At 39.9% G+C, this 18,687-nt stretch overlaps 1 protein-coding gene across 1 annotated transcript; it reads right to left on the reverse strand.

Annotated features, from left to right (window-relative positions):
• Window positions 1-1,563: 1,563 nt before the first annotated feature.
• On the reverse strand, window positions 1,564-18,636 carry fgf10a (fibroblast growth factor 10a). The gene is made up of 3 exons (XM_079586271.1): window positions 17,626-18,636; window positions 4,127-4,230; window positions 1,564-2,483 (listed from the first exon to the last, which is right to left on the reverse strand). The coding sequence occupies exons 1-3, from the start codon at window positions 17,930-17,932 to the stop codon at window positions 2,289-2,291; spliced, it is 606 nt and encodes a 201-aa protein (XP_079442397.1). The 5' UTR covers window positions 17,933-18,636; the 3' UTR covers window positions 1,564-2,288.
• Window positions 18,637-18,687: the final 51 nt, after the last annotated feature.

Below are 18,687 nucleotides of genomic sequence, written 5' to 3' on the forward strand. Positions count from 1 at the left end.
TTTTAGTACCGTATAGTCCGTATAGTCATCCCTGATTGGTCTTAACCCCAGTGACAGGTAGGTTTAGGGGCGGGGTTAGGGGTAGGGCATCGTATGATTGGTCTTAACCCCAGTGACGGGTAGGTTTAGGGGCGGGGTTAGGGGTAGGCCATCGAATGTTGGTCTTAACCCCAGTGACAGGTAGGTTTAGGGGCGGGGTTAGGGGTAGGCGTGTGGTCCGGATAACCGTATAGTACCTGCCTACCTTACACAACACTGATGGTGGACTTGCGCTCAGGAGTAGAGCGGTTGCAGACAAAAAATTTTTTTTGAGCGGTTGCGGACCAAATTTTTTTTGAGCTGCTGAGGACGAATTATTTCTACGCTCACACAATATGGCGTCACACTCTTTTAAAAACAATCTAAAATAAAATTAGTCCTAACACTTTTTTAAAAGCCCACTTAAAGTGTTTATTACAAATTAATTACTATTGTTTAAAATTAATTAATGTAAATGAACAAAAAATTCTCGTGTCCCTGACCAACTCAAATAGGCCTACATGCGCTGCTGTCTCGCGATAGGCTACTGATTCATTGCGGTGTTGTTGAATAACTATTTTTAGTTCGATGCCTTACAGAAGTGTTAACGAACCGAACGTCATACCCTTCAAAAAATTAAGGGGGCCGTCGAATAACTATTTTTAGTTTGGTGCTTCGTACAAAAGCGTGTTAACGAACCGAACGTCGTACCCCTCAATTTTTTTTACTGGTTTTCGTTTACAAGCCTTACGGTGTAATTGCACATGGAACGTTGTTTACGAACCACCTAGAACTTCTAAACAAACACATCAAATAATGGGAACTGCCTGGGAAAGTCCATGAGTCAAAGTCACTGTTCCCAAGTGAACTCAAAAACGCAAGAGGGGATATGATAAAAGGTGAGACTTGAACCCAATTTTTAACTTAGTAATTACTGGAACTGCTCCTAAGGTTTGAGAGGGAGAGAAAGCATTAGGCCTACAGAAGAGATAATCAGAATCAGCCCATAATCTACTGCCAATATTTACATACACACCACATGCCCTTCGCATTGACTCTTTTGAAGTGAGCAGGCTAATAAGCACAGTTTGATGATTGAAAGTTGTGCTTAAAGTTGAAAATGAGGCAAAAGGGCATTGAGGGTGGATATAGATTTATATGTGGTTTTCGTAACAGCTGAAATATATAAACAAGTATGAATGGTTTCAATTCAGACTGTTTGGGCACAAGTGAACTGAGCTTAAAGTCCCTTCCATGACTGACACTAGGACAATAAGTGAGGCAGCGGCCGAAGAGAGTACCGGTATGTGTTTTGAGTTCTTTAATGCTTTTGGAGATGAGCTCATAGTTATCACTGGGATCTTTTTCTTTCTTTTGGGAAACAATAAAGTGTTTTTTCATTTTTCAATTGTGGGTAACCTAAAAAAATAGTAACCAAAAAACCTAAGTGCAGCAAATTCCTTTTGTTTTACAGATACATTTCACATCTGAAAAGTGAATAAAAGAAGAAAATGAGCTTTTCTCAGCATCATGGACGCAACTTCTGCTAAGTAAAGAGAAATATATTTATTTATTCATGTGTAACCGATAGAATAGCTTTTTAAAAGAGGAGCATAAATGATAAAAAATGTCCATTCCATGTTTTTTTGTCTTTGTTTTTCTTTAAATATTACATAAAATAAATAATTTATTCCAAAGCAGTCAGGTAAAGAATGGAGATATCAAATACAGTGGCTTTTGCATGTTAATAATATTAAGAGTTCTTTACGCTATGGTGCTAGCTTGACTAAATTCGGATGGTAGGAAGCGGGGTCTCCGTCTCGGCCTCTCAGTCTTGCACCTTGAGCAAGTGCTTCCAGTAAGTGTTTGCATAACTTTCAGTCCACTGAGTCACAGAGTTTGAGAGTCTGTTAGAGTGTTTCGTATGAGTTAGTACAGCATAAATAACTGCATCCAAAGGTCACACACACAAATACACACAAGCAATACACTCTGTGAAAGGTCTCTTCAGTTCATTCTGGGAGGTTGCAATGTTCGATTCCTCTCCGTCGGTTTTTGGTCCAACCTTTCCTTCGCATAAAAAAATGTCCCACATTTTCCCTGGTGCCAATAACTTAAAAAATATGTGATAACAGTCTGACTCAGTGAAAAGGTGTTCTCTTAGTTCCTTTACATAGTGCCCTTTTCTCCAAACGGTTCCCTTTTATACTGTCCAAAAATTCCAAGTCTTTCCTCAGTGCAGTTAAATGTTCCCTTTGGTGGGGTTGTAGCTACACGATAGGAATGGGGAGAAAGTGTGTGGCTGTGTTTTTTCTCCGGGTCTTTTTGGCTCTCATCGGCCTCCCGTTGGCGCTCAAGCCCACGAACATGGGCTTCTTCTTGTTCCTCCACTCTGCCGAGGCGTAGGTGTTGTACCTGTTCTCCTCGATCCGCTCTATCAGCTTGCAGTCAATGCTGAAATCCCTCTGAAAGAAGAAGATGTGTGAGTGAGTTCTAGATATTATCTTTGGTCATGTGGTAAAAGTCTATTTTTCAATTTGTTGAGTTATTTAAAATGTAATAAATTGAATGCAAATTCAATTCAGATGCGGTATACAGTCATGCCACTTATTACACAGCATTTCGCCACATAAATAATTATGGAGATAAGGGATATTAATTTCAGATTATACTGTTTTAAAATCGTACCTGTTTGTATCTAATAATTCAACAGTGTACAAAACAATAGTCACAAAATGGCAGCAGCTGCGTTTGTATGAAACAAGAGAGAGCAAGTCCACGACACTGTATCCAGTATATTTCATGCTATCGCATGATTAAATAACTGTACACAAAATATTGATTTGTCTGAGTTTCGATATTTTATTAGCTTCCACGAAGAAAAAACGTTCCTAGCAAGCGTAAACCCGGATGAGCCTGTTATCTGTTTTCAGCGGTTGTTACCTGGGAATAACATACCGCTGGATGGCGTGATTGACCAATCAGAATCAAGTATTTCACAGAGCAGTGTAATATTTTTTTTTTTAAATATTTCATTTATCGTAACTATTCTGAAATAAGATAAACTGTATCCGCCACCATTTTCACATTCGCTCATCTTAACATCATCAATATTTCTGTCACTGCTTTCAAAAAATAAATATATATTGTATTTAATGTTTTATCTTATAAACAAATTATTGTTATATTATTATCAATAAAATATTGACACATTAAAGTGATCAGCCTGTACATAGTAATATTGAACATATTTGTAATACTTACTTTAAAACAAATTGTATTATTTGTTTCAGAATGAATATGTGTCATAAGATGACCTGTGTCCACCACCAATTTGACCTTTACTAATGGCAGCATCATCATAAGGATTATTTTCATTCCCCATTTTACCCCCCTTTTTCCGATCGTAAATAGAATAAATGGTGGCGTACGTCACTATGTTGATTAATACTTCCGCAGTGAAGACAACAGACCTGAGGTGTTGGCGATTACATTTTAGGACTTTCCCCTTCCTCTCAGTTGATTTCACTTTTGGGAAAACTATTGGCGCTATTTTTCCGTTTCATGTAACATTTGCCATTCACGAGAGCGGATGAATGAAAGGCGATGGGGCTGGAGAGAACTCGGAACAAAGAGGGAGCTGGGGATTGTATGGCTGGATTGTGAATGGAGGAGAACGCATGCATGGAGCAGCATTGGAGGAGAGACTACAGTGTAAGGAAGAGGGCCTTCTCAGCTTACTTTTTCAAAGATAACAGAACTCTTTTGCTCAAGCCGACTTTTGCCGGGGGATTATTTACAGGCAATGGAGTGGAACTGTCCTTTAAAACAACCCCAGGCTTTTTAAGTGCCCCGAGACATGAGAAATAGAGCAGGCTCTCTGACATCAAAGCCTCTGAGAGGGACCCGAGGGCTGACGGATCTTTCTGGAAGCTTGTAAAGAGCTGAATTTCTATAAATAGTTTAGAAATTCTGAATGTTGTTTAAAAATTCCCGATAAGAAGGACGACTTCGGTTTGGACGGGATCGTGAGACGTTATCATTATTTGTTGTAGAGTCCAGTCATTAACTATAATTAAAAGAGAAATGAAGAGAAAATGATGCTCACCGCCCCGTAGACCACCCCTTTCTTGTTAATTGCAAGGTAGTAATTGCTTTGAATCCCCTTGATGGCAACGATGCCCACATCCACAGACTTGATTTCGAGTGTACCTACAAAACAAACATAAACATATCATTTACATAACGTCCACATAAAAGCAGTGCAGTTTTTCGAGTTTTGGAATTATGCGAATGCTTATGGTGCACCGCTGGTATCGCATGAAACATGTAATTGCATAATAACATAGAAAGAAGGCACATTTGTGCTTTGATAGAACAGGTAACACATATCAACATGCACTGTAAATAGATAAAGGCATTACAGAAAAGATCTCATCCACCTCATAACCCCAATGCCAGAATCAAAAATGCTCCGTCTTCCCAGGCAAAAAGGAGTACTTATCTTCAAAAGCTGAAAAGTTATATTTTGCTTTCTTTGTTGTTATTGTTTTCAGAGCTGAAAGGCATACTGGCAAAGCTTTGCAGCCATTAGGGATCCAAGTTGTGGTAATCATTATGGTTTTGCTTTTTAAAAGGCAATTATGTAAACCCATAAAGCCATCACGCTTTAGATGGGATTAGTCCCAGACCAAAGCATGTCCTAGTAGCAAACAGGGCTATGTGATCCTATGTTGTTTGTGTATGGGGTTAAAAGAGCTTTTGCCTGCAGCTTCTGGCCTTTGACGAACACGAGCAGTTGAGTTTGCCTCGCTGCTTAAGTGAACTCAGTGCTTTTATCTGCAACTACTCATCAAAACCATAAAACCAAGCCTCAAAAGCAAGTGAATAAATGAGCAATACAAATAATTTCATTTATTATAGCAATGTAAAAAAAGTATAACACTTTATAATAATTATACAGTAATACAGTACTGTATATTTATAGTTAATGCATAGTTTATATTTTGTCTCTACATTGTTAATTGGCTATATGCAAATAGCGAGTTCTTCATTCATTGTCACTGTAATTAACACAACTATTATTACTTAGCTCATATGTAATATCCGTTTTAATGCTTTAACAACCTATTAACCGTAAATAGTTCTCACTTTAGATTAGGTCATGGAAAATCTGAACATGTCATTAAGTGCTTTAAACCAACCTTTATTGGACATTACTTGCTTTAGTATTAAGTGTATTATTCCTTAAAATGTTTACAATTAACTAGCTTATTAGCATGCATATTATACTGGCTGTTTATTAGTACTTATAACCCACATATTAATGCCTTATTCTGGATTACCATAATCCCTAATCCTACTCAAAACCTAAACTTAACAACTACCCTTTTTAACTATTTAATTTAATAAGCAGTAATTAGGAGTTTATTGAGGCAAAAGTCATAGTTAATAGTTGGTTAATATTGAGAATTGGACCCTAATCTAAAGTGTGACCATATATATATATATATATATATATATATATATATATATATATATATATATATATATATATATATATATATATATATATATTATATATATATACCGTACACGCACGCACGCACGGTATATATGGTCACTTAACCTTATCCCCAAAACGAACCAGTGTTGTCAGTATGCAATGTATGCAAATTTACGTGTGGTAGAAAAGATACTGTACATACAAATATGAGATCCCGTTATTAAAATACATCAGTTGGGGTTAGGGGATAGAATATACAGTTTGTACAGTAAAAAATTTCGGGCTGCACGATATATCGTTTTAGCATCAATATATATCGATATCGGCCCCCATTTCTAGCTCTATAGTTTTCAACTTAAATTTTATTTCTGTAAGTTTTTGATCTACAATTTATATTTTATTTCAGCTTTATTGCAGTTAACCAAACAATAGTTAGTAGTTTTAATTTAGCGTTTTAGTTTAAAATAAACTGGCCTAAACCTGCACACACAAAAAACGTGGTCGGTTGCTTTACACATCAGTCAGATGATCTATAGCAGCAAAAAAATCTATATATTGCATATTTCAGATGTAAAACCCCCCTGAGTTTTGTGACGCAGAGGGATTGAACCCACACCTGTGGATCAGCGACACAAGCGCTGCTACAACAGGAGGATTAAGTGGATCTGAAGGCAGTTCTTCCACATGGGCTCAGGTTGCAGTCACCAAGAGAAGATGTAAGGAGACCTCGTCTCCTGTCCTCTCTCCTCCCTCGCCTCAGGTTCATGAACAAGAGCCACAGAATAAAAGGAGGGGGCTCAGAGATGGGATCACAGACTTGGTAGGATTAAGGGGGAATAATCCATGATCAAAGAGCAATAGACTGGACAAAAGCAATGGAACGGCTGCCCAAAATGACACAAGCGCATATACATTTTGACGACAAATCTCAAGTATATAACAAACATCTATTATACAGACACATACATTTGTGTGTACACATGCAGACACAGTGTGAGTGATGTCATGTGGGCAAACAACATGTCATGTCTACACTAAATTTGGTGGCTGCTCTTTAAAGCTTTCAATGTCAAAATAAAGCCTGAATCTTCTGGCAGAAAGCACCTGTTTGCTTTCGGCTATTTGATGTGGTTTGTCAAACCAAAACACGCTGATGTTTTTTTTTTTTTTTTATACGACTACCTCACGCGTTCCAAGAGTGCTTCCCCTGTCTGCATTGAAGCTGAAATGCAGGTCTGCAACAAAGGGCTGGATTTACAAAACCAAAACATCTCTGAGGCATCTAAGCAACAGGTCTCGCTGCATGCTTTCTTCTTCCACACCATAAACATTTAAGATCTGCCTCTCTTTCATTTCAGATTTCTGCCAAGTACCAGTTATTTAATGTGAGATTTGACCTAAAAGTACAGAGCAACGTTTTAAGGCCAGTGTCTGAAAGCGCAGTAAGCTCGCAAGCACATATTATCTAATCAACATGTTTAAGACATTACCAAGAACAACAGCTGTGCGTGCAACAAGTCTGTTACAGTTTTATTTGGCTCATTAAAGTGCGTCTGCGCAGTCATGTAAGAGTTAAAACTGAGCAAACCTCTACAGCAGTGGTTCTCAAACTTAATCAGATGGTGGACCACTTTAACATTACCGGCAGACCACCTAACACCCCAAGTCTGAGGGAAACTTCAAACTACTTAAAACAATTACCTAGTTTTAAATGGCATACAAATTGTCCTTTGTGTTTAAAATAGCCTATAACTGATAACTATCAGTTACATTATCAAAGTAGCAGAAGCTCTTTATAACAAATTGAAAATAATATAAGTTTTTTTTACTGACGTAATTCATTTTGAATTAATTTTGGTGTTTTTTGTCAATTATAAATATTTTATATATTTATTATTTTACTATCCGCTAGTCAACTTGCCAACCACTTGGAATCCCTCACAGAGCACAGTTTGAGAACCGCTGCTCTACAGACAGCAATTCCTTGACTCATAAGAGCGTGATTACTATTAAACAGTTTTCCTGGCAGACCCAATGTTTTGTTACATCTATATCATGGTGCTCCGGTATTCTGACAAACACGATTTCACCGCCTGCATTATTCAAAGCACTAGCCAAGACATTCTCTTAAAAAAAATGTGAGAGAATTTTCTTTCGTGGTGCAACCTAATCCTCCAAGTATTCTTGTTTTACTCCCCATTAGGGCTCAGATTACAAAGACTTAAAAGCCTTAGCGTTTTAACAAGCCTGGCCCCACCTTACCCATACCCGGCCATGTGTCTGTGACATTACACTGCCCGTGGCCCAACGGTGGTCCAGAGAGTCCCACCCGTAGCCTAGCGTGATCTTCCCTCAGTAGACTTGGCTTCTGCCCCAGGCTCTGTAGGTGGCCGCCCCCCTTCCAGCTTAACGGCGTTCAGTGTTTTCTTGGCAGAGTGACAGAACTCAGGTTATCGCATCTTGTGGTAATTACAAAAACCCCGCAGCCTCATATTTGTAGCCTCGTGCGACCTGCATCACTACCAAAGCTTGCGAGAGAGTGAAAGAGACCCCCATCCACTTCAAACATGTTTGAAAACAACAATTTTTATCAGGCAGACGGACCTTTCCCTAGCAGCGTCCAGATTGGATCGTTTCCAGACGTCAAAATAAGAATCATACTTGCACTTGGGAACCCTCAACTGCTTGTCAGCTCTCCACACCGGTGCAAAGTCCGTATAAGTCAAGTCATATATTACACCAGGGTGCTTAATTGTCCTGGGAACCTTGGACTGCCACGCCTCTGACGCGCACGTCTTTTCAATTAACCCCCCTTCTACAGACCGTAAAGGAAAAAGGGTCCCCATTAAAAGGCATCTTTGCAGCTGACCCGTCATTGGCTTCTGATGACAGTGACTTGCACCTTTGATCTGGGCTCTGCGGGCCCCTGGCTCCTGGGCTCGGGGAGATCAGTGGACGGGTCTGGGGGGCCGGTCTCATTATCCTACTCTCCTGGTTCTGCTGAAATAGAGTGACTTTGAATGAACTCTGGCTGGGAGGACTGTGAATGTGTTTGTATGCCGACCTTTTGAAGATTTTACAACCTGTTCTTACAGGAAAACGGGACTATGTTACAAGGTGGCTATTTCGTATTAATTTGTATTGTGTGAATCGTACAAAAAAATTTTTTTTTTAAGGAAGCATGAAGGTCAACTCTTTAACCCACCCCTAAACAAACCTGACACTGGGGTGTAAGCAGATCGTACGAAAACGTGTGAATGAAATCATGAATTCAAACGAATTAGCCACCAATTCACAAAAACATAAAATAATTACGAATAGCCATAAGATATGTAGGATTTTGTCACCTCTTTTCATTAGCAGAGTGTGCTGGATTGTATGAAGAAATGCAACATTTTTCATGTTAATAGCCACGCATCAGATCAGATGACGATAAACTGATGTTCTCGGTCATGTCTGTGCATCCTCTGTCATGTTAAAAATGAAATTGATGTACCTTGGATATCTGGATTTTCGTTTGTTTTTAAATGAGCCTTTCTGCAGTGCACAAGATAGTTTACAGAAAGCATGTGGACTCTGCAGACAGACTCAGAATAACACGACTTTTTGAGAGCATAAAATCTTTTTGTGATGATTGATGATTTTTTTCCTTCGTTTTTTCAGCACCTCATAAACAGGCTTTGGTTGCTGATTTTCCTACTGAAACTTGCTAATAGAGGAGAGCAATGCAAACCTATTGGCAATCTGTTCTCCCTCTCATCCACCAGTTATCTTCCGAGAACTCATAGCACATAACACCACGGCACATCTGCCTCTAAATATCTCTCTTCAGGGCTCTAGATCAATATCTTGTGCCGAAAAATAATGACCTGCCAAGCCAAGCACACACTACAACACTGAAGGCAAAAGGAAGGTGACAGTGGGAAACAGAAGTCAAATGTTGTATTTTGGTTTAGAAGTGTAATTGAAAGTCTGTGACAGTGCGTAGAAGAACTTGTGAATCTTTAAATGTGCACAGGCAAACTTCAGTCTTGTAGTGTGCTTGGCCTAAAGAAAAACAAAAGGAACACATGACTTGCCACTGGCCTGTGACTTGATGTGTGATCCAAATACGGATGATGTGATTTCCCAGGGGCATACGGTTTGAATGTGCATGTCCTGGTCTGTGCTTAATACACAAGAAATAGTTACGTGAAGTTATTTCATGTTACATAATGGGTCAGTAGCAGTGGTGGGCCGTCAGGGCCAGCAAGGCCTTCTCTGCTGGCCTAAACATTATCAGAATCACTGACTTGAACTTTAATATATATATTTTATGAATGAGTATTACATGATTCCCAATAGTCCATTCTCGTAATGTCATAGTTTTTCTCTTGGTTGCGCTGCTTCCAGTAGTATATGTTTATTTTAGCGCTTTTATCCAATCATATTTCAGCCATCATGTGTTGCCATGGTCAAATATATCTGCCTCGAGGCCTTCAGAATCGATAGTGCGGGCGCCTGTAGCTTAAAATGAATGGCAATGAAACTGTTGCTTTAACCAATCAGATAATCAGTCAGATTTAATAAGCCAATCAGATTTCGAGTTGAATGCACCGGGGCCATCTAGCAGGCATACAATAACGTAAGCATTTTCACGCCCTTTGATTGGATGGTCAGAGCGTGTACTATTATTACTGGTAGTCAGAGCTAGCTAACCGCATCTGTAGCGAACTGTGTAAACTAAAATATATTCCTGTAGATTTAATAGTTTTTCAACCCACAAATTAATGTTTCTTTCCTTCCTCGACCACCAGCAGGTTCAAACCTACCGGAAAAAATCCCTTATTCAGCTTTATTCAGCTTACGCAGAGTCACGGATCTCTATCGATCTGTCCGGGTAAAAACAGAACAGACTGCAATGTAAAGTTATGCCAGGGCTGATTTTGAATTGATATCGTTCAAAAATCTGTGTGAGAGCTTGTGTCGGCTCTAACGTTACACATCGTCATGTTTTGCGGTGTTTTCCCGGTTTACTGCTTCTGTCGAGCAGACACTCGCAGCACTAAAGCCAATTAAAACTTATGCCAGAAATACGACGGGACAGACTGGACTTTCAGCACATTAACCTCGATGGCGATAGAAAAGGTTGCTGGGACTGAAACGCACAGACAAACCTGTACAACCAATTCAAGTCTTTTTGAGGAAATAAATTAGAATGGATTTTGTGTAAAAAAAAAAATAGGCAGTAGTTTTGGTGAGTATAATGCATTTTTTGCCCCCGTTTTTGTCCGTGCATAATATTTTCTTCCTAATTTTTCTTGTAAATTTATGATCGAAACAACTTCTTTTTTCAAACATTAATACTTTTGTAACCATTGAAGGACAAGACAAGAGAGTTTCCTTTTCTGAATTTATAATCAGAACGCAAGAACCACTGTAGCCAGCCGAACGCACTCGCTCGTTTCTCTCTACCCAGCCTTTCCCGAACTCACCGCATTAACCCTATAACTGCCGGTGCAAAATAAAAACAGGAATTTCACTGTTTTTCGTTATTAATTCAGGTTGGACATCACTGAAGGCCTAGGTGTGAAATGCACGGCCCGCCACTGGTCAGTAGTGAAAACAGTAGTGCTGTTTTCCTGCTATAAATCTGCTAAAATGTGACTCATTAAAACAGTCACAATACAATTCTTCTTTCTCTCTTCCAGTTGCATATAGGCTCCATATACTCATTTCCCCATAATGGGTTGATTTAAGATTTATTTAAGAGAGGACTGAGATTATATGAACTGAGAGAAATTATATGTATTCGAATTAATAAAAATATATATTTTTTTTATTAATAATTATTTAGTATAAAATTAGTTTTTTTTATTTGTTGCACGGTTAGTTCACCCAAAAAAAAAAATTCTGTCAGCATCAGCATCAAACTTGATAACCTGTCGGATTTGTGATTCAGACCCATTTTGTGCACTGGATCAACTGATTCATTGAAAAGATCTGATTCAAAATATTTATTTGTATCTTTGTTTATGATTTTATGACTTCACTTCATTCACTTTCATTATCATTATACTGAAACAAGTGGTAAGGATATATATATATATATATATATATATATATATATACACACACACACACACACACACATTATTTATTATATTAATTTTAATATTTGGGTGAACAATCTGTTTAAAACTCTTTTCACATATTCAAGGCCATCAGAGGATTTTAAGGATCATGTTTTTGTTTGACTAACTCTCCAGGCATTTGTTAACCACCATGTAAACTGCTCAACCAATTTTTGATGACAGACAAATCTGTTCATTGCATTGCCAGGGCAATGAAACCACTGAAACACTTTGCGCGCTCACAAGCACATGAAACCATGCATGCACCATCCCCAAACACACACATAAGATAACCAAACACTCAGACGACCTTCTGTGGCTGCAAACAGATTCCAACCTCCTCCTAGCAGACACCCATCTTAATGGGGACCAAAGCAAGACCACTCAAACGTCCTGCTCACTTTTTTGACTGGCCAGATGCATCTCTGCTCACACTGTCCCTGGTCTCACTTCAGTGCTTTGATGCCCCAACCACCGCCATCTGTTCAAGCACACATCGCTTAGGAATTCCCCTTGGAGCTTGTGAGAAGATCTGTTTGAGGAAAACTTCACCCTGCTCTCAGCTATACATTTGTCCAGTATTGTAGCATGTCAAACACTTAACAGATTAATAGGACACTGAAAGACATTGCAAAGTCCTGTTCCCTCAGCCTTTCCTAGTTAAAGGCTCGATAAATATAAAGAGAACAATGGGTATTTGTACAGTAGATTGTACAGTTATCAAGACTCCCTGTACCTGGCTTAAGATGTTACATCTGTGTTACACTATAAATTGCTCAATGATCAGTAGTGTTGTACAGTGATTGTTTCCTGAACGTACATTTTTTTTGTCCCAGCGGTCGGCAAGTGTGCATTCGGTCACTGTCTGTTGGTAATCAGATAGACCTTAGCAGAAAAGAGACAGTGGTGTTTCTCTCCTGCACACCCCTTGGCACAAATGGCACTCTGCTTTAGGTAATGGGGTCAGAGGTTAGGCATACATCTGGTCTTCCACTCCTCCAGGTTGAACTTTCAGCATGGGAAAAATGGATGCATTAACTAGATGAAGATGTTGAGCTGCAACTACAGAATTTACACATGTGCTGTGGGTTTAATGGACTCGTCATTTTGAAAATCTAAGTAAAACTTTATCTAAGTTTACACAGTAAAACTATAGAATACAACTTGTGGAAAATACAGTAAAACAGTGATATTGTAAAAAAAAAAACGAACTACAGTAATTTATTCCTGTAATGGCAAAGCTGAATTTCCAACATCATCAACAGTCTTTAGTGTCACATGATCCTTCAGAAATCGTTCTACTGTATGCTGATTCGGTGCTCAAGAAATATTTCTAATTATTATCATCAATGTTGAAAACAGTTGTGTTGCTTAATATTTTCTTTTTTCTTAAAAACAAAACAAAAACAATCTTACTGACCCCAACATTTTGAACATTAGAATACAGTAGAAGGAAGAAAATTTAGACAACTTATAAGGAAACATGTCAAAGTTATCAGCAAGTTGGATTTTTTTTCTGAGGGCCATGGATCTTGTAGAGATGTCTTGTAAAAACAGCTCTGTTATTTATGAATCAGAAAGGAGAAAGTATATGAGGACATCAAGGTCAAAGAGAATGAAACACTGGCACTAACCTTTTGCACATCAGCTCAATCCTCATAAATCACTTTTATTACTTGTGTGGTTGGGATTTCCCACGGGAGCTATAAACGGGCACCGTAACCACAGAGAGCACATACTGTACACATTGCATATGTTCATTTTCACTAGTGAGTAATTTTACATCTACATTTGAGCTATGAAGCAGGAGCTGACTGAATATACTGATGTTATGATAAACGTACAGTCATGCAGATTTCACATGAAAATTATCACTAACTAGTAAGGCTGCAATTAATCATTGTGTCAAAATGTCTTGTTTGCAACATGCTTTTTGGAGTGGTTGAGCACTATGACCAAATCACACTTATTTACATTGTGTGCATTAACCAAGCCTTTTAAATTAGTATACTGTATAGGCCTATCAGTATAACAGCAAGTGTAACTGGTCCTACTCGCACCCACACTGGTACTACTCGCACCTACTCGCACGATAACAAGGGCGCACGCAAGCGTCAGTCGCAAGTGTGCCTCTTGAGGCCAGGAGAGTGATGTTTAACCTGCACAGCTCTTTACGTTACATGAGGATACTTCAATTCTGATCATGGTGGCAGAATGATGCAGAACAAATATCACCTGATGCTCATAAAGAAGGTTCAGTGTTAAAGTGGGTAATTTTAGTTTATTTGTTGTTGATGCAAATAATAAATAAGAGAATGAATCCAGGGGCCTCATTTATAAAATGCTAAATAGAATCCCTCCTACATTTGATTTAAGATCATTTCACAAATGTGCGTATATATGATACAGAGAAAACAAACTTATGCACAAAAACCCCCGAACGTAGCTAACACAAAAAACTTGTGTACGCCTCTCTTCCAGATGTGAAATCTATTTCTGCATTATAGGCAACAAATACAGCTACAACGTGCATAAGCAATGCTTTTATCGCTTGTTTCTGCTCCTTTATCTGTCTGTGTTTTGATCCGGAGTTTCTCTACTCTATTACGCATAATAGCGCCCCCCCTACCGTATAATAGTGAAAACACGGAAAGCTAGAAAATTCAGTCAATGACAAGGAAAGAGTTAACTAGCATCAGCTGGCATGCAGTTATCTTGTTACTGTTCCTGATGAAGCATTTAACATCACACCAGCCTCAGCGAGAGGCCCTCTGAAGTCATAACAACAATGCAGTGCAACACTACCCAGCAGGCCAGTGTCCCTGCACTCTAGTTTCTGAGAAACACTTGGCAGAATACGCTTATTCATCTTTCTCTCTCATTAAAATGACAAAACAGCTTTTATATGAGGTAAACCGACAGAAGCTGATTGAACGTAGGCGGAAAGACAGGTTATGAGCGTTCACTATCATTTAGCAAACAAGCTATTTCATCCAGTAAGAGGTTTGTTGTTAAGCTGCTTTGTATGCATGTGGCTGAACCTTGACACCTGAATTAAAACTAGCAATTTATATAAATGTTCTATCATGAAGAAAAACAAGAGTACCACTCCGAGCAAAGCTAATGGAATTTGGCCTGGAAACACTTCATTAGACCAGCAATAATCTGTATTCTTAATTGAGCCCTATTAGATTAAACTGCCCCCAAATGAAGTGAGACGTATAATGACCGCTGGCCTGACCCTTGTTTGATCTGCTGCCCAAGAGCTGACACGATGATTGGAAAGACCCCTGCACTTTAGACCTTAAGATTCAACCAGTAGTTGAACTCCGATCGAACACATCCCCTCAATCAAAGCTGTCAAGGCCTAATGATCCTCATTAACAATTTCCTCCGGCCATGCCAATGCCGCTGAACTACACCACAGGTTTTGCACCCGTGTTGATTCGGACTTTACTTCAGCACGAGGACCGTGTGATAAACACAAAACAATTGCGCAGAGGAAAGAGAGGGCAAACAAGATCAAAACAGGAAAAGAAAGATTCAACTCGGGCCGGTCCTTGTGAGAGCTTTTGCATCACAGTGAGCTTGTTGTTAGGCTCGCTCAATACACCGAGGACAGCTCCGAGTTCCAGCACGGGGTGCCATTTCCAAAAATGTCTTGGGGGAGACACAATGTGACAAAAGTGATACTGAGCTGATGGATTCTGAAAGAAAATCAAACAATATGGGTGGGATAGGATTTCAAGCAGCACATAGACAGGTCTTTTGTGGACTTGAAAACTAAAGAAGGCTGGACTTGAGAACCTCAAACATGGACAAAGAGACTCTCTGACTAGGAGTTTGAATCTGGGAAATGTAACAATCTATCATACTTAGGCTCTCTGCAAATATTTTTCCACATCAAATATGCAAAACAAATATTGGCCCTCTCATAAAATACGGGCTTTTGATTTACTGCGAGTGTTTACGGTGGTGTAAATGTAAATTTCACATCAAGATGTGACATTTTATATGTGCACTGCTGGTAAATAGACTATTAATGTCTCATTAAAACTGCAGAATTTGGTAAACAAAATAGGTAACATCTTATACTTCTTATATTCTGTAACTCTGGCTGAAGTTATGCTCATGCAGGAAAAATCCTGACCTTCAGTTCATTCGACTATTACTTTCAACAGAATGCAAAGCCAATATAACATTTTTATTTTATTTTATGAGTTTGACAGGCACAGATATAGTGTGCACAGCCTTTTCCCTCTTCGTAAAGTTTAGCTCCATTCAAACACCGGGCCATCAAACACAAAGATTATTGTCGACATGACGTCAGACTATATACAATAACATGCCGTGCTGTTCATGGGAATATTCTTTTTGTTAACTTGAGAGAAATATTACACCGCAAAGGGACTGGTTCCTTTTAAAATGCCAGTGGCTCCAACTGGAGTAAAATCATTTGAGGATGTTTTGATGTTTCAAGTGCATGATGATACATAACATAGCAAGCCACTCATTTCTGCCCTTTTCACGGGCATTTGCGGCAACAACAATGGTCTCTGATTACAGAATAAATCAAGCAAACACGCCTGTTGTAAACGCCGAGCACTAACATTGCACTGCGCCGCTGTTTTAAAGCAAAGGGACACGGGGAGCACTGCTGCTACCTTGTGGGCACCAGAGGCCCTTCGAATTCAATTATAGCGTCCGCAAAAAAACGCAGGGAAAGCAGAGGGATGGAAGAGGTCCAATCTGTTTTGGAGAAATGATCCATTCACCAACAAGTGGTTCCCCTTTGCTATGCCTCCCGCAGACATTCCAGGCCATATCCACACTTCAGATATATCAGCACTGAAATGAGATGTGAATCCCGACCAGTGCATCTGGCTGGAATATTATTACCAGTATGTTTCATGCCTAAGGGTCACTGTGGGAGCTAATGAGGACAGTGCAATTTTCACATGTGGTAAGCAAGTGGCAGGAATTTTTGTTACAGAGATCACAGGCATACTGTTGGTATTAGTACAAAATCCTATATATATATATATATATATATATGTATGTATTATGTTTAATTTAAATAAATAGCTGACAATCTTATCATATAATTATGTTCAAAAAGATAATCATGTGAATGTTCAACATCTACAACACTGGACATCTAACACTGTCCAGCTTTCTGGACAAACTCTTTGATGGTAGTTGAAAGCTTTCGAAAACTCTTCAAGCTCGGGCTTGGATTTATTAAGAGACTTTCTGTGCAACACATTTAAGAGGCATTTAGGCTAATTGAAATACCCACAGCCATGTCTTGCGGAGTTCCAGCACACCTTTGTCTAAAAAAGCTTAGCAGCACGCACATGGGACCCATATGTCAAAGCTTTTTTTTATTAGTGGCAATGTGTGTGCAACCTACTAACGAAAAAAGTGCAGTGGGAGTTTTCGAAGTGTGGTGGCCAGGTGCTTCGAGCTCCTTGCCGGGTGTCTGGACATGCCACAAACAGTGAAATTAAAGTTGAAATTCTTCTGATTATTTAAAGATGATTTATGATTGAACGTGATTACACTTTTAACATAAAACTGCCTGACATAAGCTTTAAATTAATAAAAAGCCATTTATTGCAGCAAGAAGGGAGCACTAATAAAGATAACTGATGTACTGCGTGATTTTCAGGGAGTAACTTCCAAAGTTTTGCATATTTTACAGAAAAAGGGCTACCCTGGTATTTTAAAATTGGTTCCAGGAAACTGGCTATGAATAAATCTGGGCACTTAAACCAAAGGACCAACATTAGGGCTGACTACCTCTTAGCATCGCATGCAAAGCCCAGCTCCACGCACAGCAGCTCGCGCCCACCAACATCAAGTAAGGTTTATATTATGTGCTGGATGTTTGACTCCGAAATCAAAGGAGGCAGGAAATAAGCAGTGCCATTTCTTCTATGGGACCCACATGTGAAAAGAAAGAGGAGAAAAATGGTCATTACTTACTGTACGGATCATCCTTGCTTTTGGTGCCATTGACTTTTCCGTTCTTATCGATCCTGAGAAAGAACTTCTGGTAGGAGAAGAGTTTCCTCCTGTGCACATCCCCCGTGAGGTGGTTGTAGCTGCGCACATGCCGCCCCACCACGGCAGACGACGAGGAGTTGGCGCCCCTCGGGGCGCGTACGGCCCTGTGGGAGTCATGGCAGGCCACAGGCAAAGCCGAACACAGGAGCAGGAGCAGCAGCGGCAGGGAAAGGCAGGACAGACGGAACCAGGCTGAGGCACCCTTAGTCACTTTCCATTTGCACATTGTCTTGGAGCTCGGAAGACTGGGAAGAGCCTCACAGAAAGGTACATGCTGAAGAGCTGGACGGGAGAAAGGGTGATACCAGGAGGTGCAGCCCCGTGAAACGTCCGTGGCGGTTGCGTCTGCTTGTGCTGCTCAGGCTGGATCCGGTTCCCCTCGTGTCCAGAAGGAATGTGTCAACATCCATAACTCAAAACACCTCCGTGGGGAACTGCTTCACCTCCTCCTGCTCTCCCACGTACAATCCACTGAAGAACCCCTGTCGGACGGGGGAAAACAAGGACAGCAAGAGACAACGAAAATGTTCTGGAGAAGAACGTCAAAGCGACCCGAATGCAACAGGCCAGCGAATCTGTTCTTGATGAAACGAGAGGAATCCACAGTAGGAAAAAAAGTGTAATCCCTGCTGTGTCCAGCTCTCTCAATGTCCCTCTGATTTAGAGTGTGTTTCCTTTCTGCTCACCACTGAAGTGCTGAGAGGATCCTGAGGTGGAGCAGACTGAGCTCTGACACTCCTCTCACCTTATTTATTTGGTTCAGGGCCCCAGATGTAATCTCTTTAGCTAATAGGGAGACTGTGAAAGCAGTCGGCTTTGAAGATCCGCGTGTGCGCGTGCATGTTTTGCTTGCATGTGTGCGTCAGAATGAGAGGCGACGAGGGGCATTTTTCCTCGCCCCTCTCCTATCTGTCTCACTCTGTTTCTCCCAATTGCCTCACCCACTCTCAGTGTCTCCCTCTCTCTTACTGCCCCTCCCAC

Source organism: Phoxinus phoxinus, assembly GCF_949152265.1.
Source record: "Phoxinus phoxinus genome assembly, chromosome: 17".
Taxonomy (NCBI): domain Eukaryota; kingdom Metazoa; phylum Chordata; class Actinopteri; order Cypriniformes; family Leuciscidae; genus Phoxinus; species Phoxinus phoxinus.